The sequence below is a fragment of the Pseudocercospora fijiensis genome (assembly GCF_000340215.1).
Source record: "Pseudocercospora fijiensis CIRAD86 unplaced genomic scaffold MYCFIscaffold_10, whole genome shotgun sequence".
In the NCBI taxonomy this organism is placed as follows: Eukaryota; Fungi; Ascomycota; class Dothideomycetes; order Mycosphaerellales; family Mycosphaerellaceae; genus Pseudocercospora; species Pseudocercospora fijiensis.
The window spans coordinates 1,818,045-1,842,050 of record NW_006921541.1 but is presented as its reverse complement, the minus strand read 5'-3'; the positions used below and the strand labels follow the sequence as shown (position 1 = coordinate 1,842,050).

Sequence of the window (24,006 nt, the reverse complement as noted above, 5' to 3'; positions counted from 1 at the left end):
GTGCAATTTTAAGCGTCTTAAAGAGGGCTCGGATCGCGATTTGAACTATATAAGCGAGGTAGGGAAACTTCTATAGGGATGTAACTAGCAACGACGTCGGCTCCGATTCGTTAGAGCTAGGGCTATTAATAGGCTCCTCTTTATCGTTATTATCGTACGTATTGTCGTACGTATCCGGAATCGTAGCGAGCTTAATATTCGGAAGATTAAGCTAGATTATAGACCTTATAATCTCCTCTACGTACTCGACCCTATCGATATAATTAGTAATTTTAAAGACATATGCGAGTGAATTGTATATACAACGCCTTATATAATGTTCGATTATTACTAGCGTTGTCCGTAGTAATCGAGATTAGTTTCGTTATTACGCTAACCCTATCTATTACCGTATAGACAAGCTTCGCTATATCCTTACTAGTATAGGAACCTAGAATTTCAGGGAATCCGATTATAAGTTCCTAGAGTTTCTAATCCGAATTAATAAAGTATAGTATAATCGAGAGGAAGGAGGCTCTTATAGTCCGGCTTAACTAGCTATCGATAGCAATAGCTACTCGGCGAGTATTACGGAGGATCTCCCGAATGTCGTCTAACGCAGCCTCTTTGTTCTTTTCGAATATAATACGCTAGGTTGTCGCGCTAAGAAATAGGGGAGGGTAGTTTATAAGATATAGGTATATCTTCTATATAGACTCCCTTTCGTAGAAGTCTTCCGGAAGACCGTTTGTAGCTAGCATTTCGTTTGCTAGTTGCTTAAAGTCTTCGGGGGAGAAATCGGTAGCCTTTAATCCTAGAGCTTCCTTAAGCGTAGCCTATAATAATTAGCTAGACCTCTACGGTTAATTCAAGTAGCCGGAATCTGTAGCCGGAATCTATAGCCGGCAGCTATAGCCGGCAGCTATAGCCGGCAGCTATAGCCGGCATTTTAGAAGACGTACCTCTTTCTAGAACGCTGTATCTATATTAACTCTCCTCTCTCCTTAAGATTCCCGATACTGTTTAGAATAGAGATAGTTCGTAGGCGATAAGTTCCTATCCCCTAGTTTCGGTATTTAAGATTAAACCGTAGAAGTTACAGACAATTACTAGTTAACCTTTAAGTCGAGAAGTCGTATAACGGTATAATGCCCCCTCTATAAAGAACTTCTAGAATGTGTCCGTTCGCTCCTTACTCCCCTATCGCATCGAGTACTTCCGGAGTTTATACTCCTTCGAACGTAAGTATAAAGGGAACTATATCTTATAGACCTATTAATTAAACTGCTCTATATACTCGGGTTTCTAAAGATACGCCTAGCTAGCCTTTTCGAAGATTTCCGGGTTAATACTCGATATTCTTATATCTCCGAACAACCTTCTACTTAGACTCCGTAAAGGTAAGGACTAGGTAGTAGTACCCTATAATAAATTCCTACTACTAGGATTCGGAGAGGATAAATCTAGCCCTAATCGTCGTCTAGGACTCGATAGGCTCGAAGGTAAGTATACGACCTCCTCTCGACGTTGTCGCAATCTCGCTCGTATACTAGACTGTTTCGACTATCGTCTTGTTGTTACCCTTCCTAGTATAGCGCCTAGTATATATACAATGTCGGTCGGTATGTTTTAAGGTTTCGTACGGTAAGGTAAGGACTTAGGAGTAGTAGATGTATACTAGTAGCTATAGGGAAACACCCTTTCTTTTATAGCATCGTATCGTTAGGAATAGCTAGGTAGTAAATAGCTAGCTATCTTTTTTTTTGTTTCCTAGCTACCTAACTACTAGATTTTTTTTCCTAGCTACCCTAGCTAGCCTAACTACTAGAATTTCTTTCCTAGCTACCCTAACTACCTAAATTTTGCCTTCTATACGGCGGCTCTCTTCTACTAACGGAACCGAGCTACTATATCTAACGAATCTAAGCTCGTTTTTAGTCTCAATCTATCCTCTTTCGGTATAAGACACTCGACAAGCAAATACTTAGGCCGAGTCTAACTACGAAACCTAAGACTAACTAATAGCTCTATTAACTAATCCTAATCCTCGAACTCCTTCCGCTTCTTAGTAAAGATCTTAAAGAGCGCTCGAGCTTCTTCGGGTGCCTACGGAGTAGTCGAGATAAAGCCGTATCGCTAAAATAGGTAATCCTTCGGAGGCTTATATAGAGATTTAGAGAATTCTAACGCTAACCTATCCTACTAGCAGCTTAGATTCCGGATATAAGCCCTCTCTGCCTTAGTAAAGATTTTATATAGTAGTAGCACTCTGCCTTCGAGAAACGCTTTCTATTTAACTATTAGTATCTGCCGGCTACGAACGCCGGCTGTGTATGCCGAGTATAGAATAATTACCTATACCCCTTCCTCCTATAGTAATACTTCTACCGTCCCTAGATACCTAGCCCCGATCGCATTAATCGCAAGCTACTTTGCCTTTATAGACGTAAAGGCTTCGCTCTAATACTAACGAAGAAACTTCTACTCTATATCGAGGATATAAAGACGACTAGTCTCGATTCCAATCCTTACTAGCTTTTCGTAGTAGCTTTAACTATGATTTTCTAGATTAATAGGACTTATGCCTTAGCCCTTTACTAGTATCTCGTCTCTTTGACTATACTCGATCTACTCCTAGCGCTTATCGTCTATAGCGTTAGGCCCTAAGACTGCACCTATTACTAGATCGACGTATAGTATCTCCTCGCTTTTTTTAGTTCCTTTATTCGTAGTATTAAGCTCTATCGCGGCATCCTAAACTCTAGTATTGTTGTTCTCGGCTATCTAAATATCTCCGTTACTATCGGTCGTATCGATAGAGGTAGCGGCTATAGGTCTAAATGCTATTAGTTAACGTATTAAAGAAAAATATGCCGGCTATAGCTGCCGGCTACGGCTACCGGCTATAGCTGCTAGCTACGGCCGCTAGCTAGATTAACTTACGCTACTAGAACTTTACGCTCGAAAACTAGCCGCAATTCTTTCCTCCTCTTAGCCTTCTCTTAGGTTGTCTTCTTATTCTAACCTTTACTTTTTTCTATAGGCGCTAGCTATCGATAGAATGCCTTATTCCGCGCCTTTCTTCTCTTATCCTTAGCTCTTTTATCCTTATCTATCTTGTCCTTTCTCTCGTAGTCTCGTACGGAATTCTTCTTCGTAGAGTACTCCTCTTTAGTCTTACGCTTTTTAGTTAGACGCTTAGGCAAAACAAACTCGCGGTCTTTAGTTCTATCTTCTGTTTAGCGCGCGGCGCGCTTCTCTCTTACTATTATAAGGGAAAGGGGCGGGGGCGTAGCGTATAGTAGTTATTGTCGGTATAGGTATAGAGGAAGAAGTTAAAAGTGTAAGAATATCGCGAAGCCCTAATTGTTACCGCCTACGTAACGTTATATAGGTTAGCTTTCGTAACTACGGTAACTACGCCCCGGCAATAGCAACTACGCCCTAGCAACGGCAACTACGCCCTAGTAACGGTAATAAAGCGTAGTAAATACAACCTAGTAACTATTATAGCCGGCAATCGTAGCCGGCAGTCGAATAAGAGTGTCCTTATAGCAAAACTACGCCCTAGTAACGGCAACTACGCCCTAGTAACGGTAAAAGAGCGTAGTAAATGTAACAGAGTTACTATTATAGCCGGCAATCGTAGCCGGCAGTCGAATAAGAGTGTCCTTATAGTAAAACTAATATAGTCTCTAGTTCAAACTAGGAATCTATATAGTTCGAAAAAACCAAACTAGAACTAGGGAGCTAGTTCGCCGCTAAGAAACCAAACTATATACGTTTAGTAGTTCGGAAACCGAACTACTGCGGGGTCTAGCACTACGCACCTTCTTTAAGTCCGGCCTAATCTTTAACTAACCGATAGTACTAGCCTTTATATACTACCTACTAATCTTGCTAAACTCGTCCTTTATTAGGCTATTTTTAATAAATTTAATAACCTTAGTAACGTTAAATTTACGCTATTCTATTAACTCCTCGAGCAATACCCTTAAGGCGTTGCTAGCCGACCTAATATCTATATGCTTTAGGTTATAGTAGTATAGGTTATTACCTACTATAGAAGGGTCGACTCGGTAACGGTAGATACTAATTTTATATAGATTAGCCTCTTCTTTGCTCTAGAAGTACGAGATAACTAGTATTATAGTATTATACGGCTCTTTATTATATTTAGCCTTGCGAATACCCTCCGAGGGCGACTTATTTCGCTACTAATCGCGCCTATAATAATAATACTAGTACGACCGCTATTATAATCTATCCTTTGTCCTTTGCGACTTCGCCTCCTTATATATATTGCTTATATAGCCCTTTAGCACCTCGAAGCGCTTAGGCTCGAAAGTTAACCCCTATAGTATATTAAATAGCTACTTTTAGATATCGATTATATTATATAGTATATAGTTAGGCCTAAACGGCGGCGGTACTAGTTTAGATAAGATAGGCAGTATAGCGACGATAACAATAATAACGATTAAATAGTATTTAAGCTATTATAGAAAGAGCTAGATCTATATATAAGAAAGAGCTATAGAGATAAGGTTAGAACTAGAAGTATAACCGAGAAGGTTAATACGGTACTAGAATGGGAAAAGCACCGTCGATTACTAGGCAAACTATACTAAGTCAGTGGATAACGCCCTCCGGAAGTAAACCACTGTTGCAAACAGTGGTACGCTAAATTTCCTGACATACAAGAATACCTGAATGACTGACTATGAATGACAGCACGGAAGGATTCCACTACAGACCAGACATCCGGGAACCTGGGTGTGACGGCTGTCCGTTGTAGCGTAGCGTGTGCGCTGGTCTGGTCGGGTATGCCACCGACCTTCTCCAGCACATCGGGCGACGGCACAGCATCTGGCCGGCGTCTTCTGTCACCGTTTGCGATGAGAACGTCTCGGTAGGCTTCACAACCTCAAACTTCCGGACAGCTCTGTCAGCTATTCTACATGGAGCGTGGTGAGAGCCGGAAGCGAAAGTTAGATGCACTTATGTCCTGCTTGGTCTTGTTATGGGAGTATGCCTTGGAATGATATCAGGTCGACTCCGTTCAAATATCAGCAATATCCGATGCTGCTGGTGTCTTTCGGAAACTATGATCCCAAGACCGTCTACATGAGGAACATCGATACGTCAAGACAAATCAGCTCTGCCTCACTACTGGAGCTTCTCAGCGCCGAGCTCAGCCGACTACCCGCCCTTGTAAGAGCGCTGCCACCAAAAGAAGACGTTCGGGCCCGACGCTATCGCTCACAGGCATTCGATCGACTCTTGCACCGGCCGGCTGTTTTCCACCTGTGATATGTCGAACGCATCACCAAACTATCACGCGGCAGCCACCGCGGTATCCTATCTAGCATGATGGCCGTCCTGTGGTATATCTCAAGCACCGGATTCTTCGACATCCTCGCTTGAATTACGAGTAAGTGAGAAAGAGCTTCAAATTGCGAGCGAGCCGCATAGTTAGTTGCCATGATATCGCTCTGGCATATGCTACGCTGATGTTGCAATTCTTGAGTCAAAAAGCCCTCTTAGACTTTCCTCGCGAACCCACAGATTCGATCGTTTCAAGATCTCCGACGAACGCAAAATGGCACCGCTTCAACCACGATGGGTAACCGGGAATCGCTGTCCGCGAGAACGGTAGCAAGATCCGGATGGCGCCAACGGACCTGGTTCCTGCGTCGCACGTTTTGGCTCACTTGTCGTAAAACGGCGTGCGTTGACTTCCAAGTCATGTCCATCTCCTTGAGGCTCTCGGCGACTGTCTCAGAAGTTGCAGACGCCAGCGGTGTGCTGGTTGCATCGACTCTGCTTCAAACACGATTCAAGTCAAGCGCTGCTTCTGCTTATCTGTGGCGTTGGCTCTCAAGCATTGGCATCGCTTCTCTTAGAGTCTCGTATGTTTTCATAATACTCTCGAACTGGGGCTGAGACTAGCCAGTGTTTGGGTGTAGCGTGAGTTCAGGAAGATGGAATGGGCTTGGAGCTCACTCATGATGTCGAAACGGTCGCCGAAGATGTAGAGGTCGATAAAGCTGTCGTAGATTTTGATCCTCAGCCTTATCTTCGGCTTCGAATGCAGCAAGGACAGCATTAGACTTGGATCAGTGTCGATTGCCTTCGGTAAGAGGTCTTTACATTCGCGCACGAATTTACATTGTGCGAACTTCTCGTGTGGAAAAGAGCATCGTCCTACAGCTTGATCAAGACGTCCATATGATACGGGTCGAGATCAGTCATTGATGCGACTCTATGGAAGGTCCATCCGATACGTTCTATTTGCCGTTCGGGAAGCTGTAGTGGTCGCCCTAATGACTGTGCCTCGTTCAGCTTTGATGAGGTGAAGAGTCCGAGGCCCAGGTGATGAATGCAGAACACCTTGGCCACAAGTCAGCGGTTATGAGGTTGAATTATCCTATCTCCATTCAGACCTCTAGGATGAAGAATTGCACCCGAATTGCGTATACGTCATCGAGTCTCGTGATCGGGTTCGTTTTGGGTCTAGCTTAGCATCCGAATAGCCAATTAAACAGCACTCCTAATAATTCTTCGCCTAGAGGTCTAAAGCTAAACCGCTGCTATCTAGTACGGCTATAGTTATCTAAACACGATATTTGCAATACTACGTATTTAGAGATACTTTGCGTAAGGCGATTGTAGCGCGTATAATGCGCTCTTAAACGCACTAAAAATAAAGCTCGTACGACGTATACGCGTTAAGTTATACTAAATCTCGCAAAGCTACTCCGCGTAGCTTAATATAGCTATCTAACCGCTAATATATACTAAATAACGTACCTTAAGCTATCGACTTACTAATACTCGGAGGTCCGAGAGGCGACCTATTCGAACAACTTCTTTAGTAAAGGCATTGCCGTACGACCTCTCCTTCCCTATCTCTTATTACCCTATCGACGACCGCTCGCTATACTACTAAATTCGATATCCTAGAATTAGCAACGATTACCTCGAGGCCCTTCGTAAGGTAATTATCTTTAACTTCTTTGCGGTACCTAAGTCTCTACGAGGTAGTAGTATTAAGTTCTCGTTACTTCGCTAACGCTAGTTACCGGTAGCTAGAAGTTACTAAACTTATTACTCCGAATACCCGCTAAACCGCTACTAGCTCTAAGGCTTAGTATTTTCGAACATCTTTTATATTAGAAGTAACAGTCTATAGCCTTGTTCTATCGAGAAATACCCCTATTCTAAACGCTAGTCGAGCTAATACTTCTAGATAGCACTTCTAGCTAGTATACTACTATATCGTCTAACGATTTCCTAACAATATTAGAGCTTAATCGTCGTCTAGTCGCTACTTAGTTATAGGCATAGGCAAACATAGCATCGTCGTCTAGCCTATTAGAGCCTCTATCTAACCTCGACTTTACTACTAGCGAAGAGATAGAAATAGATCTTCTATAAGACGATCCTACGTAGACTAGACTTCTAGAATAGAACGATTCTAATTAGCTAGGCCTCGAAGATCGGCAGCGCTAGCGTATATATTATAGCAACTACTATAACTCCGAGGCGCTAGACTAATATAAGTAGGGTAGAGAGCCGCAATTATAATCCGATATTAGCGTCCGCGGTAGTCCGCTATCTACTCTACCTACGTCCGCCGGTCTATCTATATCTGCCGCTAATCGTCTAACCCTTCGGGCTAGAAAGGCCGTTAACTATATAGCTAGCAGTCCTAGTAATAATAATAATAATTAAACTACTAATAAGGACGAGAATAAGAGCGATAAGGATCGACTAGAAGAGGAAGAACTAGAAAAGGAAGAACTAGAAAAGGAAGAACTAGAAGAGGAAGAACTAGTCTAGCGGCCTAGTAATCGAGCTTGTTAAGAGATAGATAAAGAGGATTTAGAAGATAAAGAGACTACTATTGCTATCCCTAACATCCGCTAGCGTAGCTAACGTATAACTCTAAAAGAGAAGTATACTACTATTATAAATCTCTATAGGAGTCTAACCTTACTACTTAAGAAGGTAATCTTTATATAGGCTAGTAATAAGGGTACGAAGACCTACTAGAACCGTATAAAGGTTATCTAAGGCCTCTTCCCTTCGGAGACTCTTATTAGCCTAGGAGAGATGCGCGACGAACTAAAGAGCTTAATCGGTCGTCGATTCTTCGACGAGTATCGACTAGAAGAAAGTATAACGCTACGAAGCCTTATAGACATGCATTAGGTAATTCGTAATGCCGCACTAACCTAGTATAGCTTCCTTAAGACCTAGATTCTTCTAAATACCCGTAGGGACTATAAGTAATACGCAATGTCCTTTAAGGATAAGCGTAATATAATTTAGAAGCGTATCTGTACGATTACGTATATAGTAGTATACTCGATAGCTACAAAGCGCTTATCTTTTATGCTAAAGGCCCTTAGTTTGTTATTAGTGTCTATAGGCAATTTGCCGGGATATATTATCGATAGCCTTAATAATATAGGATTAGTGCCTTCGTATAAGACTATCTAGAGGCTTATAAAGAAGAACGCCAATTACTAGAGATTAGAGGTTAAGCTATAGGCTCAAAACCTACGCTTTTAGATTGCATACGACAACTTTAACCGCTAGGCGAAGCGTCGTAAGCCGGTAAGTTAGATCTAGCTTCCGAGACGTCGATAAGGAGATCCCTATTTGCTAACCTTATAACAAATCTATAGGACATTGCAGACAACAACGAGCAAGTTAATATTACTAACTCGTATATCGCTCTATATAATAACATTCTAGAAGGCAGCCTAACTAAGGACATACTAGACCGCTTAAAGCTAGTTAAGGTTGAGAATATCGTTAATAATATCGATAAAGACGATGCTATAGAAGATATCGAGCTATTCTAGATTGATTAGGCTATCGCTTATGTCTTTAGTAATAAGCTTAAGCGGAAATTCCGGAACGTAGTAGATAAGGAAGAGAACCTAATTAATCGACTAGCATTTCTAGAGATTAAATGTAGCTTTAAGGGCAGGACTCCTATCCTATCGATGCTACCCTCCTAGAACGATAAGGTCTCGAATAAGGGTACTCTCCTAGTCTACGATAACCTATACCTCGACAATATAGGCTTTAAGCGTAATAACCTACTATTTAGTAATCGACTTGTTATTAACACTAGCGATTAGCTTACTATAGAACGTATAATCTATATAATATTTGCAAGCGTTAAGAACTAAGCTATATACGATAAGAAAGACTTTATACTCCTAGTCCCGGCTTTCTTCTATATCTTTATAAACTAGGCTCTACAACCTTTCCGTACTTATTAGAGTAAGAATAAGGCTAGTAAGAAGCTTAACTACTTATTATAGTTAGATGTTGATTTCTAGGGCATAAAGGAGGTCGATCCGAAGAGTAGGAAGTTCTTCCGCTAGTAGAGTCTTTTAAAGCGTAGCTTTAACGCCCGCATTGTCGCTATCTTCTTAGATATTCTAGTTACCCGTAGATACATTACTAGCGATATAGCAGACTAGGGCAATCTTACTCGTATAGAGGTTATAAAATAGGCTATCGAAGATAAGCTCCCTACTACCGAGTACCTCGAGATTGTACGTAAGATTCGCTAGTTAGTGTTTAGTCCGGAAGCGTAGGAGGGTATAGACTCGCCCGCTAGTAGTACAGACTCGCCCGCTAGTGCTATAGCGCCCGCCGGTCTACCGAGTCGCCCGGATGCTGCCTTTATATTAATATGCAGATTGCTAAAGGAAATATCTATCTTCTTCCGTATCCGCTAGGCTATCCGTATAGAAGACGTTAGTTATCTCCGCCGTATCGTCGACTATATAATCCTAGGGTTCCTTAGCGCTAGACAGTACAACTATAGCCGGCTTATAGTATATATATATTAGCTGTTAAACGAGGGCAGTACTATAGAGCTCTAGAAGGCTATCCTCTCTACTACCTATATTAATCCGTCTAGCAAGAAGGGCTACGCCGTCGTAGCTAATAAGCAGATTAAGCTATATAATGCGGACTACTCTTAGGATTATAAGCAGCTTAGCAACTCTACTTATTAGCTTGCCTAGGTATTCGAGAAGGTCGCGATAAATAGGGAGTTATCTCGGCTAATTAAGAATATATTTAAGGAGAGCTCTAGTATTAAGCGTACTAGCTACCGTACTAAGAAGGATATTAGTATAAGCGTATTTAATCGGGCTAATAAGATCCGTATCGATAGGTTCGCAAAGTAGTAGTACGGAGACTTTGCCCTATCCGACGATATCTAGCAACTCGGTATAGAGTCTATCTAGTCTATAGTCGATACGTTTAATACTGCTAACTAACGCTATACCCGCGGCTTTACTATAGTACTAGAAGCCGATCCGATAGATAGCCCTAATACCGCCGACCGTCTATAAGGCCTTAATTATAGTATAGCACAGGATGCTGTCCTTAACGAGTATAATAATATATAGGCGTAGATAGCGGATAGTATAGCTTAGCTATTCGAGGATATCGAAGTTTAAGACCTAACTAGCAACAATGCTAATGCAGATCTTATAGGCAGTATAGGAAGCCGTAGTATAGAGGGTAGTAGTAACTTCTAATCGACCTGCGAGTCCGGTTTCTAGTGCCGTCGATCGTCGTACTAGATAGTTAGAAGAGGGCGAAGATAGAGAGGCGTAAGAGGCGCAAACAACTACCTATCTTAACGAGCTTAACTAAGAGGCGGCTTAACTAAGAGGCGGCTTAACTAAGAGGCGGCTTAACTAAGAGGCGGCTTAACTAAGAGGCGGCTTAACTAAGAGGCGGCTTAACTAAGAGGTAGCTTAACTAAGAGGCGGCTTAACTAAGACTAATTAGTTACCTAGGGCCGCCGTCGTTATCGTATTAGATACCTTTGCTAGCGTAGCTTGCTAGAAATGCGCTTAATCGACTTAGCTTAGATAGATAGCTTCGGACAGTACGAGATAGATAGGCGGCGCTTAATAGGTATACTGTTATTATTAAGACTGACTTAATATTAATAATATTACTTCTAGTTACTAACTGTTAGGGAATTGAACTATTAACTACCCTATAGTGTCTAAACCTTACCTCCCTGCCTACTACCTGCTTTTACGCCTTTCTTCTAACTGCGCTATTACTATAGGCAGCAACAATAAGGCTATATTATACTACTATAATTTACACCCTCTAACTAATAATAGTCGCCGCCTAGCTATAACTAGATATATAGATATTGCAGCATCTTGTCGTATTGTTATTGCGCCGAACGAGGGGCTCGGGCTATTTAATTAGTCTTTTCTAAGGCAGCTAGCAGCCTAATAAACCAGCGGAGGGGACTGCCTATTGTCTAACTAAAAAAATCAGTCCGCCTAGGCAGGTTTTCTATAGCGGCGCTTCTTCGGAAGCGTATAAGGTCGAAGTCTAGTAGGTATATTTGCTTAGTCGATTCGTAACGTATCTTAAAGGGTTATAAGCTCGAGGGCTATATCGTGTCCGCTAGAGTGACTCCGGGTATTGCCTGTCTATAGTTTTTTGCTCTAGCTCGTTCTTCTTTTTCTTTTTTGCCTTAGTCGGTATTATATACGCTAGCTATATATTTTTGCTTAAAGAAGGCATAGACAGTAGATAGGGCACTATAGGGCGCGCTGCCTTAGCGAGCCTTAGCGAATAGATAGTAGGAAACGCGTTAGGTTAGTAACGATAGGCGATAATAGCAATACTAGGTAATATTAGAAGCCGGTAGTAGCCGTATCTATCCGTACCGGCGGCGGCTAGGTTGCCCTTCTTCTCGCTGCCCTTAGCGGTCTAGTATTCCGCTAGCAACTCGGCTATATCTTCAAACGCTTCTTTAGTCTCCTATAAGTCCTATTTAGGCGTATCGCAATGTCGTAATATCGTATTTATATCGCAATGTCGCATTTATATCGCAATGTCGCATTTATATCGCTTTCTAAACCTCGTTGCGTCCTTAGTAATCGCCGCTCTCGTATTAATCGCTTTTGCTAATGTATTCCGCAGAAATAGGCCTAATCGTATAGGTTAGTTATATTATTATAAGAAGCGTAAAGTCGATTTGAAGAAGGACCGAGTCCCGCTAAGCCCCGGATTTACTATAGTAAAGCTGCCGATTAGCGGGAACAACGCCCGATAGGCGTCGCGACTTCTCGAAATAATAGCAAAGGCTTTACGCTTCCTATAATAACAATATAGCGATAGTAATATAGTACGAGAAAGAGCTAGGAGATAGAAGGATTTAGGGAGTATATAAGACTTATATTAGATACGATCGGCTACTATCTATAGCTATAGATAGACCGACTTCTTCCCTACGACGATAACCTTCTTACGACAACATCTACTATCTACCTAGTAGGTAGTTCGATAGGATATTGTTACTAAGATTACTGCCGCGGCTGCTAGCTCTACTATAGCTCCTCTCGTAGGCTCCCTCGCTATACACGCCTTCTGCCCTCTTAGTTACTCGGACATTGCGACTACTGCGACTCGTATACGCTTGGTTTAGCTATTCTTAGGCCTGCTCGGCGGTAATAGTTCCCTCGTCGTTAGCAATAGTAGTATCTCCGGCAACCGCGGATAATAACGCCTATTCTATGTTCGCACTACGACGCGGCCTCTTGCTTAAGCCGCCTACCTAGACAGTACGCTTAGGCCGCGAAGCTAAACTAGTTAGAAGAGCCGATTTAGTCGTAACAGAGGCGCTAGCCGATAGAGTAGTAGAAGTAGGAGTAGGGGCTAGATCGACGCTACGAGCCTGTCTATTTATAGCGTTCTATCGAATAGTATTTATATAAGCGGATCTTCTTAGCGAGTTTAACAAGTCCTTACGACCTTATAATTACTATTTAGGAGTAATCTGCACTAGCCTCTAGGCTTGAATCTCTCTAGTACCGGCAGCTTTAATGTCGGCATTATCTAGAGCATTCTGCTTTGCCCGCTTTGCCTGCTTTATAGCCTTAGCAGCCTCCTATTCGGCGTACACCTTTTCGGCTATATCGACTAGTGCGATATATAGCTTATCGATATAAGCTTTCTACGCCTAATTATTTAACCCTAGTGCTGTCTTTATTAACTTGTCTTTATTAAATTCGATAATCTCCTACGCCTCTATTAATCGCGTAAGTAGAAAGACTTCCGATATAGACTATATTAGCCTCTCTTCTATAAATAGAGTACCCGGTACGCGGAAGAGTTAGTTCTTACGTAGGAATAAAATGTCGACCTTGCTAGAATACTACTTCTTAATATATGCTAGGGCGTATCTAGGTCTTGTGCTATTACCTAGTAGGTTTATTGGCTTAACGCGCCTAATAGGAGGCATTAGCAATTCGGCTATTAGGCTTAGATTGTACTAGTTGTAACAATCCTTGTCAGCTACTAGACCTAATAGATATAGGAAGATAGCTAGATGCTCGCTATACTCTTCGTTTATTACAACGCGGTAACAGCGACTAGGAATCTTATAGTAATTATTTAGCGCACCTAAGAATATATACGGGATCTTCTTACAAGCCTCGAGCTTACTATAGTTCTAGAATTTAACCTTATTCGCTTTGCCTTTGCCTTTATAGCTGCGAGACGAGCCTGCTTATATATTATTACCGCTAGCATTAGTATTAGCGTCGCTTTGCCTATCTAGCTCTTAGTCGCTAGTGCCGCTAGCATCCTCGCTAGGTAACTCTTGTCGCAATCTGCTTAGACTAGGAGCGGTACGACTACGACGGCCGCGACCTCTACCTATACTACCTCTACGTACCGGTATTAATATAGGAAGAACAGAAGGCATACTAGTGCTATCCGGCATCCGCTTAAAGGAGTTATCGGCGTAGTATAGTACGAAGAGAAAGCATCGAGGGCGGTAGAAGTACGGTTCTTTAAACTAGCCCTAATCCGCTAAATCGTACACGTACTACGACTAAGCCGCTATTGTATATCGCTAGGGTTACGAGTAATATTAAACTTCTACTAGTAGATATCGGCGATATCTAGAACATTAAGACCGACACTAAATGTAGTAGTCGCAGCTATAATGCGGATAGTAGAGTTTAGCTTATAGTACTCTTCGTATCGATCGTCCTAGTTAGCCTTAGGAACAAAGGCGGTATAGAAAGAGATAATGCGGATTACATCGAAGCCCTCGCTTAGACTATAGGTATACCTCTTAGTCGGATCCGGGTTGTCCTTAGTTAGATAAATTAACTAAGAACGAGCAATATCGACGAATTTAGAGATATATTTGCACCTATCGATAAATACTAAGGCCTTCCGAATCTTCTATAGCGTAGCTATGCTATTAGTAAATACCTTGTTCTCTTAGTCTTTAGCGGAGACAGATACTATATACTCGATTACGCAATATAGCATATTATAGTTACCGAGGTAATTCTTAGGGATAAACCTAAAGATATATATAACTTCCGGACGATCGATACTACTACGAATTATCTTAGTTTAGAAAGGATTAGGGCCGACCGTACGTAAGCTAGTATGCTTAATAACGTAGTCGGTAGTTTCCTAGTTCATAGTCGCCGAAGTATATAGTATAGCTATATTATTACGCAGATGCTCTCGTATTTAATAGAGCTAAGTATACTCCTTCCGAAAGTCCTCTCCCTATTTATAAACTAAGTAGCATTTATTAATAACGATTAATCTAATACGCTCGCGGACACGTAGATCGTTTATTAATACGTAGAACTATAGTAATGCCGCCTGCTCTAGACTAAGGAGAATGTGCTAAATCTTTCTATTAAGGATGTTCTAGAATATGCCTAGATCGATTTTCTTAGTCTCGGTAGAGATATAGACTAAACGAATCAAACTATACGTATCGCGAGACATTCTCTCGATAGCGGCTGCTTGTTTAGTACCTAAACGATTAAGAGGGACGATTTAGATAGTAACCAAACTAGTTAGTAATATAAAGCTCTAATATAGTAAGCTCTTCCCTTCTCCGGTCCGGGCGATAAGTACGACGTCGTTTAAGCTATAGATTAAGGCGTACAGAGTAGTAAGCTAAGATAGTATAGGCTTGTATTATTCTCCTAGGTATAGCAGATTAAGGACTTTAATTAGGCCTTTCTCGATAATTTCCTTCTAGAACTAGACCGCCTCGGGGTATTAACTAGCATACTAAACTAACTCCTAGATACGGGCTAGCGAATCGGCTAATATCTTATTAACTCTGCGGCGGAAATGTCTTAGATAGTCGGTACGCAGATCTAGTAGCTTAATTAGGGTAATACCGAAGTCTAGAGCCTCTCGAGTTACTATAGAGCGTCCTAGCAATAGCGCCTAGTTTAGTTCTTAACGAGCGAGTTAATTCTACTTCTAGCGCGCCTCTTTTTCCTTTATACGCTGCTTGCGCCGCTGCTTCTTCGACTAGCTAGTAGCAGATTATATATTAAACTCGAGTCGGTGTTCTTAGTAGATTAGATAGGTCGGTAGTAGATTAGATAGGTCGGTAGTAGATTAGATAGGTCGGTAGTAGATTAGATAGGTCGGTAGTAGATTAGATAGATTAGCGGTAGATTAGATATTATATTACTAGAAGGTAGGAATACCTTAGTTTAATAATAAACGAAGAAGTAGAGGTTAGAGAGCGTATCGCAAAGATAGGGGGCTCGTACGCTCGCGTTACGTAGGGGCATGTATTTATTTTTATATAAAGCTAGAGGCTAGATAAACGACTTATCTATAGAGAGCAATTTATGTTTTCCGCTTATAACTTTTATAATTATAAAGGGATAATATAATTAAAATGCGCGATGTTTTTGTTTACCGTAATATCTAGAACTAAGCTTATATAATACAAACACTATCTATAGTAGTTATTAAGCTATATATGCGACTTTATCTTAGTAATAGTGTAGTTATCTGCAGCCTTACCTAACCCGAGCGGTTTAGCTTTAGGCGCTTCGCCAAGACGGAGACCTCGACGCTAAACCTAATATGGAGCTCACGTGCATCGGAAATCGGATCGGCACATACACATTGGAATACACGAAGCGCCTAAATGGAGGTAGGAATTATCTTCCATGCGGCGCTCGATCAGCCTTTCTCGTCTCTGCTGTTTGGGCGCATTTCTCACGTAACAGCTAGCGTTGAAGCGTTGGATTCAAGAAACGCCACAAAACGTGAAAGTGGGTTCCTGCTTCAGCTGTGCCCTACTGCGAGCTGGAGTTCGCCCAGTCTGGCAACAACCAAGCATAGTTCAGCTCTAGTATTGTATTGCTGCCGAGGCTGTCAGCATTTATTGATCATTCATCGCTCGGCTCTTCTGCAAGTACAAGAGCTGTTGATCCAGCGGATTACTAAGTGTGTAGGCCACAAACGAATTCTTGCACTCATCACTCCTTGCGAGCCTTCGCCGTGCCCTCAATCAATCTCATCCCTTCTCGAGAAGCCTCCATCACAGTCACCATGCCGATCACGATCAGTGACGAGAGAATAGCTCAAGTCACAGAAGTTGTGAGTCGCTGGACCCAGAGCTTCATGCCATTCGATGACAAGAACACGCCCGAGATCCTACTTTCATGCCTCGATCCAAAGGTTGAATGGTATGACCATGGGTTTCATGTGGTGAGGGTGGGACACAAGGCGATTCTGGGGCTGCACAAAAGCTTTCTGCATTGCAACCGGCCATTCCAGGCGGAGATCAAGGTCAGTCTACTTGTTGCAGCACTGGTCGGTGTCGTTGCTGATGGTAGGATAGAGTCTTGAAGTGACAGCCACAGGCGCAGCTGTTCAGCAACTCTGGGTTGGGACATGCAAGAATGATATAGTCCGTCCAGATGGAAAGATGGTCATGAAAGGCAGTGGGAGAGCCTTTGCGAATCATGTGGGCTTCTTCCTGAAGATTGATGACGAGGGCAAGATTACTCGCATTGACGAGTACGATCATCGATACTGGGATGAAGGCAAGCCGGAATCAGAGTATCAGAGGGTGGAAGTAGGCTTGAAGGCTGACCTCTGAGTGCCTAAAGCTTGTCCTTTATCAGGGGCAGTAGCAGACCAGAGAATTCAGTCCAACGCCCTATGATATTCTCCCCAACTTCATTGCCTAAGCTACTCAAGAGCCGTAGTTTCACCAGATGTCTAGCAGCAGCATATCTTCGTGCATCCTCAAAGAGTGCCACAAACTCCATCATCATGGGACACATTTCGTGTCGTTTAGCCTGACGGGTGTTCCGCCTTGGGAAACCGACGCGTGTGCGGCGGGAAGATAACTTGATGTCACATTTCAGATCTCTGCAAGAGCTGTTCCAATTCCCCAGGGTATCAAAAACATGAAGTACAACTAAACGCCTTAATTCAATACACGACTAACTTGTGGAAAAAAAAAAGAATCAAGTCGAAGAAGGTGAAGCGATCTAAATTTCCCAAGTCAGCCATTGTGTAGACGTTGTCAGAAAGAAGGATTTACATACCTCAAGCAAAGCTGGACCAGCAATGATCGTCGTATCGGTAACGGTATCGTTGCAGTTGTTGAAAATAAGATAGCTTTGACCATAAACACCTTCTGGGATCGTGACTCCAAACTCATACCCATTTCCCGCAGCCGTCATGTTAGCGAACACAGGTCCACCAGCGGTGATGAAAGCAGCATAGATGTGTGCCTTATCATTAGCTGGAGCCAAAACGTTCGGGCTGCTCGAGATGGAGACTGTTTGTCCGGTACTGATCGTGCCAGTCGTAGTGAGAGCCAGGGCAGGGTAAGCCCTGATTGGCAGAGCTCCGTTGGTCGATGGGCAAGAGACGATGAAAGGAGATGCAAGGGTGAAGACTTCGTTTGGAGTCAGTGGGTTCTCGAGTGACTGTGGGAATGGTACTTGTGCGAGCGAAGAGCGGATGTAGGAGCTGTGACGGGCCTCGATGGATAGAATGCTGGCGGCGACGGTGAGGTAATCTTTGTTGGCGATTTGAGAGGCCGCACCAGTGTAGGCTGAGGCGCCGACTCCTTCGAGGACGCTGGCGAGCCCGACGAACCCGGCAGGGGAGGTAACTCCAAAAGCGTAGGTGCACTCCTTCACGGGCGTGCCTCCAGCTGCGGTGATGGCGTCACTGAGGAGTTTGACGTGAGCAGTTTCGTCTGCGCTGACTTCGACGAGGTTGGAGTAGAAAGTGCGGTCGTAGCCGGCTGCAGCGAACTGAGCTTCGGTGAAGTTCGCCAATCCTTCGCGGTAGAATTTGTCTTCGAGGTGCTCCAAGGTGAGAGCGTAGTTCAGAACATCGACTAAATCACTAGTCAGTCAAGTGAAGACTTCCCATATCCTCATCAGATGTACTCACAATCGTTGAAGTCCTTGAGAGATTGACGCTTTCTCAAAGGAGTAGCGCTCGTGGCACCGATCAGGCCGAGGATAGCGAGAGTAGCTCTCATGTTTGCGCGACTCGATTTGTGGATGAAACGGGCGATTCGGAAGGCAGGTTGGACAACACAATTGTAACGACAGGCTTCGATCAAAGGAACGGACTGCAATGTAGGATTGACAACCCAGGAGCAGTCTATGCCCGATATAAGGCTTTCAAGTGGTGATTGATATGCTGCAACCGGGGCCATGGCTGCGAAGATTGTGGAATGTGGCATACCCCGTAGAGACGGAACCTCGTTCCCTCGCCTCTAGCCAATCTGCTCAACATTCTGCGTGTCTGGTTGCAGTGTCAATGTTGTCGATCTTTGTGAATGTTATTGTGGGTAGACGCGGTGGAATGTACTTCACACAGTGCCGCTGACAATTCCCGGCGTTCAAATGAGACCAGTAGCGTATCCGTAATGTATATGTGTAAAAGTATGCCTTCGATGAGCTGCTGTCAGTTGATCTCTTTCGGCGCAGAATCCATCCACTCGCCAATGTTTGGGTATTTGGTCCATACGTGACATTTCTCGCAGACCATTGTCGTAGCCGGGTCTTTTGTATCGGGTTGAATCGTTGGCCTATCGTCTGCTGTGGTCAGGACTCGATCAAGGCCGATGGAAGGAAGTACGTATTATTGTATCGCATCGCATACCGACGCACAAATGCCTCCTTTTCCACTACCGGCCACGCTTGAGGCTCGACCTTGTGTTGCATGGCGTCCTGATGATAGGAGAAGAAGTTGCGCACGGAATCAGCCTCTTTCCCTGCAAACTCTATCGATCATGTCATGAAGAAGACCTCAATCTCATATCCCTGCCGTATACCAGTCACTTCACTTGTACGGTAAAAATGCCTTACATCCGCGCCGAGCTCTTCGCCCTCATCGCGACAGTCTCGGCCTGGCGTTACACAGCCTATTCAGATCCCGACTGCGGCGCCCGAATTCAGGAAGCAGCATACGTACGTCTCTCTCTCTCTCTTCACTCAGACCTTCCACGCACATCTATCCCTCGTGCAATCCACATCCCCTAACCCTCCTCATCTCCAGTACTCAATCTGGACCAACCTAACGGAAGAAACGCCTCTCAACTCCCCAGAAGAAAACTCCTGTATCGTCCTCAACCAAATCCCGTCAACCTCAGAAATCGAAATCGTATTCCTAGACGCGTTGGGATATATAGAGCCCACTGAACAAGGCACCTTCACGACGCCCAAATCGCAATATTTGCGAGCGAATGCGACGTGTGAAATTTTTGTGGGCTTGAGGTGTCAAGGTGATGGGAAGGAACTTTTGCCGAAATTGGGGGCGATTGCAGGCGGGAGTCGGTGTATTAATGAGAGTTTGAGTGTGCAGGAGGGAGAGTGGAGTATGCGGTGTAAGAGTGTGGTTGATCAGAAAGTGGAAGGGTAGAGGAGATGAGCTTTTGCTTTGTAATGTTATGCGTATTGACCATGCGGGTATCTTCAAAATCACAATGTCGTCCGCCTAAATCAAATGACCAACCAGTCCTCAGTGACGGCTCGTGCGGCTTCGTCGTTGCCGACCAGGGCATACAAGCCTTGAAGGGCATATGCAGCCTCTTGAGCAAAGTCTTCAATATCACGGCCTTCAGCTACGGAGCCGTCATCCCCAAGCACGAGACGGCCGTCGGCTTCTCCATCACCAGTTGCCCTATCTCGTCTCGCCTCTTCCTGCACCTGCTCACTTAGGCCCAGCACATTCTCGTAAGCAGGCATGGCGAGGTGAGTCAAGCCAAGGTAATGCCACATACGAGCTGTATTGTACTCTGCCTCCTGTAGATGGCAGACTTTACCACTCGCGACACGCAGGTCATAGTATCGGTACAGGAACGACAACCCTTGAGTAATGCCAAATTGCCGATTTGAAACTTGTCGCTTCATCGAGTTCTGGATCCACATTGCCGCAATGCTGAGATTGACGCAGATGTTCTCTGGTTGTATCGCGAGAGCTCGATAGTAGTATGGCAAAGCGCTGAAGGAGTGGTTGGCCACAGCGACCATGTGGCCATACGTCAACAAGACTCCAGCATTTAGCTCCGAATTATCGTCAGTGGGCTCTCCACTCCTCTTCTCTAGCGTGGGTGCCTGTGCTGACCAGTCAAAGCCTTTCCGCATTTCCGGGCTCATAGCCAAGAAGTCGAGGGCTTTGACTTGTCGCAGCATGAATTTCTGCGTAGGACCAGCGCTGAACCAGTTGCTGCCAAACGAAAAGCGGTTGAGGGCCGCGAATAGCTGGTATGATTCGCCACTGCGGCATTGGCCGTCTTTGATGATGTCTCGAGTGAGCTCGATGAGGTATTGGCTGTCGTTGAACACCTGGCCACAATAGATGGCTGCAGCATTCTGTGTCCACTTCAGCTTCCTGTTCAGACAAAACACATTTGCCGCGAATAAGACATCCTGCAGAATCCGATAGCATTTGTCTTGCTCCGCATTCCGAGCGTAGAAGAGCGCGAGATCGACGAAGACGCGGTGCCATTCAGGAAACGGTATGCCGAGATATTCCCTGGCTGAACCACTACTCTTCGTGTCAGCTACCAGCCTGGTTTCTGTCTTGTCCGAGACCCTGACGTTCACGCCTTTATCCCGATATGGAAAGAAGACTTTCTGCGCGGCAAAGTCGCCGAGCATGCCCAGGGCTGCGTCAATCCACTGTTCGACGACGCTTTCATCCTTTCCGTCCTTTGCACGGGGCCATAGAAGTTTGACTGTAGCATAGAAAGCCTGCACTCGTGCCTGGCTGTCGTTGATTTGCTCTTGTCTGGCCTTCGCTTTGGCTTCAGCTTTCGAAGGAGCCTTTGGCCTCTTCGTCAATCTTGGTCGCTTGACCTGGTCGATCTCTTCAACCAGCTCGGAGTCTGCCACTGGTCCACAAATTGCCTCCAAGATATTCATTTCATCTCTCTTCCTCTTCTTCCTCTCTCGGCCCGCTCGCACTTTTGATTTTGGTTCCGCAAGCAGTTCGACCTCCTTTGATGTTGGCCCTAGTTGTTTCTTCGCTTCCGTCTTAGCCTTTTGGGGACCTGACTTGCGCGGAGTGCCATTTGAGGGAGCCGGCAAGAGTAGTGGAGTTTGGCCAGGGTCGGCACCAACAGGCATTAGTGGTCTTGGCGGAGCTCTTTCAATGCGAGGCTTGATGCCAGGGGTGACCTTCCCTGACGGTATATGCGGAGGGAGAGGTATCCTCGCGGGCATATTTCTGACATGCTCTGGCACCATCTGCACGCCTGAATCTATGAGAAGGTCGTGCCGACCTCTATTGATGAATTCGTCGCAGATGTAGCGAGCCTTGTCGAGCTCACCTTTATCCTCGTACAGCTTTGCCAGCGCTGCACTGGCTCGATCATAGTTGTCTTCCTGACGACCTTGGACCACTTCGTAGCAAATAATGGCATCATCATTTCTCCGTAGTGCATGATAGCATGTTGCCAATGCCATCCATGTCTTTTCATCTAGCCCGTAGATCTTGCTCACGGCGTCTGGCCAATTTCGAAGTGGATCGTAGAATTCAGCAGCCTCTTTCAAGAAGCCGGCACCTCGAAGAGCCTGCGCAACCTGGACGAATACCTCCCAGAAATCGCCAATGTTTTCTTCCAATTCAAGTAGTGGCCTAAAATGCCTCAGTGCTTCCTCATGATGTGCGAGACCCATCTTGAGGCGAAACATGCCCAGCCGAACTCGGATCTCGATCGGCAGACCCTCACCATATTCCGTACTGTCGCCACTGGCCTTGCCCATCTGCCATTCCGGAACGTAAGCTCGTCGTTCGTTGGTGATATCAAATTCACGATCGTCTCCGCTAAACCTATCCCAGAAAGACTCATTTTGACGACCAAGTAGCCATCTGGATATTTGCTTCGCCTTGTAAATGCTGGTCCAAGGGTTCGCAACCATGTCCGCCAACTCCAGATATGTGTTCAGATGCTCCCAGGGATCAGTTGGGTCATCTGCGTCGCCAAAGGTCTCCTCATTTTTGTATTGTTCGAAAGCGGCTTCATATTTGTCGAAGGCAACCTTGAGCTCGCTCCTGTCATGCCAAGCTGCACATTGCTGTGCATACTCCCTCATATAGTAGGTCTTGTGCGGCCAAATCCTGAGGATATTTCTCAGGTCCATGCGACAGCCCTTAGACTCGTTCAGCTCCTTGTAAAGCTCGTACTTTTTAGCTCGAAGCTCGAATTGAGCGGTCTCCGGCCTTGTCATCTTGATTGCTTCGGAATAGCATTCGATAGCCTTGTGAATAAGACCATACGTACGCTGCTCGGGTGGAACATCAACAATCCTAGCGGCCAGCATTTCCCAGATTTCGGCACTTCGCACAGTCACCGCGCCATACTCAAGAGCCTGTATAGAATCCTGTCGACGTCCTTGAGCATTCAAAACAGTGGACAGAAGAGAGTGAGCACCAAAGATCTCAGGATTGACCGCAATGGCTTGTCGACAGAAATCAGCAGCGGCTTCGTAGTCAAGGTCGAAAAATGCCTTGGTCGCCTCCTGCATGAACATCTTGAAATTGTGACCTGGATCTATGGGTTTACTGCGTCGACCGCCACGAACACCTCGACCACGACGAATGTTTGGCACGCCGCGAGAGGATGGGGTCTTGCCGACATCTTCATGCTCGGTTCCCTTGAGGAGCTGCCGCCAACCGCGTCGACCTCGGCCACCACGAGAACCGCTTCCTCTGGTCTTCGTTTGTCCAGCTTCGCTGAGAAGTTTGTCTGTCCCCTCTATATCGTCTGGTTCAAAATCATCGTCGTATGAATGAACCCCGCTATATGTGATGGCATGCCGCCAAGCGAGTCGTGCGCCATCGCGACCAGGACCACCGTCATTTTGATCTGCATAATACCCTGCAAGGGTGGACAGACTGGTGGTGTTTGCACCTGGATCACCATGGCTCATGTGAAAGTCGCGGGCAGCTCGCTGAGCTTCGGTAAGTGGATTTGTCGAAGGCAACGCCGTTGCTGTCTGTGGTGCTTGCGTTGCTTGGAAAGAGCCATACGGCGCAAAAATCGCCGGAAGTTGCTGCGATCCTGAAGGGCTGTTTAGACTCGGTCCTGGATACTGGCCATGTCCAACTGTGCGCGCTAGAGTCTGATGGGGGCCGTTATCATCGTATTGATTGGATCCAGAAGCCTCATTTGAACTGAAAACCGGCCGCTTGGTTACCTCATTCCAATAGAAGCACTCAAACTGCTTTTTGACGCAGTTACTGCAAGGCCTGCCGCGATCGCAGGCAATTTTGAGCCTGGCGCACAACGCGCATACAGGACCCAGAGATTTCACAGGCTCGCTGACATTGCTTTGTGATGGGGTACTCTGTGTTGATCCTCCATCATTGCCGTCTAATGGTCGCTGCTCCGTCGTGCTGTTGTCCATCGCAGCCATTTCCACGGCTCAGCCGCCACTTGTGTTTCCAGTCAGCGGTCTGCGCTTTCGTGACAACATGGAGCAGCGGAAGAGGATATCAGACTGGACGATGTCTGTTCAGAGCGGTCTGGCCGAAGTGGTGATGGTGGACCAATTTACAGATGTAAGTTGAAGTTGAGGTCGTGATTTAAGGTTTCGGCTGTGCGGCTAGCGCCTAAAAATGGTGCCTGAGGACGATCCGTACAGCGCTGCAGAACAGATACTGTTATCATAT

The 24,006-nt window shown here is 44.9% G+C and overlaps 4 protein-coding genes across 4 annotated transcripts; 1 reads left to right on the top strand and 3 right to left on the bottom strand.

Moving 5' to 3' along the window:
• Window positions 1–5,431: 5,431 nt before the first annotated feature.
• On the bottom strand, window positions 5,432–6,364 carry MYCFIDRAFT_212577 (uncharacterized protein). Its single transcript, XM_007933422.1, has one exon. It carries the CDS (start codon window positions 6,086–6,088, stop codon window positions 5,900–5,902), a length of 189 nt encoding a protein of 62 aa, XP_007931613.1. The 5' UTR covers window positions 6,089–6,364; the 3' UTR covers window positions 5,432–5,899.
• A 9,896-nt stretch (window positions 6,365–16,260) lies between these two features.
• MYCFIDRAFT_212576 (uncharacterized protein) lies at window positions 16,261–17,100 on the top strand. Its single transcript, XM_007933421.1, has 2 exons — window positions 16,261–16,641; window positions 16,694–17,100. The coding sequence occupies exons 1-2, from the start codon at window positions 16,402–16,404 to the stop codon at window positions 16,952–16,954; spliced, it is 501 nt and encodes a 166-aa protein (XP_007931612.1). The 5' UTR covers window positions 16,261–16,401; the 3' UTR covers window positions 16,955–17,100.
• Window positions 17,101–17,327: 227 nt separating this feature from the next.
• Window positions 17,328–19,052, bottom strand: MYCFIDRAFT_79111 (uncharacterized protein; the record flags this gene model as incomplete). Its single annotated transcript, XM_007933420.1, has 5 exons — window positions 17,328–17,351; window positions 17,409–18,214; window positions 18,271–18,454; window positions 18,571–18,622; window positions 18,991–19,052. 5 exons carry the CDS (start codon window positions 19,050–19,052, stop codon window positions 17,328–17,330), a joined length of 1,128 nt encoding a protein of 375 aa, XP_007931611.1.
• Window positions 19,053–19,829: 777 nt separating this feature from the next.
• Window positions 19,830–23,750, bottom strand: MYCFIDRAFT_79110 (uncharacterized protein; the record flags this gene model as incomplete). The annotated part of the gene is made up of 1 exon (XM_007933419.1): window positions 19,830–23,750. One exon carries the CDS (start codon window positions 23,748–23,750, stop codon window positions 19,830–19,832), a length of 3,921 nt encoding a protein of 1,306 aa, XP_007931610.1.
• Between the last annotated feature and the right edge of the window lie 256 nt (window positions 23,751–24,006).

Excerpts from the sequence above, each read along its gene's own strand:
- MYCFIDRAFT_212577 (XM_007933422.1), bottom strand. The coding sequence starts at position 6,088 with ATGCTGTCCTTGCTGCATTCGAAGCCGAAGATAAGGCTGAGGATCAAA.
- MYCFIDRAFT_212576 (XM_007933421.1), top strand. The coding sequence starts at position 16,402 with ATGCCGATCACGATCAGTGACGAGAGAATAGCTCAAGTCACAGAAGTT. Across the intron at positions 16,642-16,693 it reads CATTCCAGGCGGAGATCAAG|AGTCTTGAAGTGACAGCCAC; the intron begins GTCAGTCTACTT and ends ATGGTAGGATAG.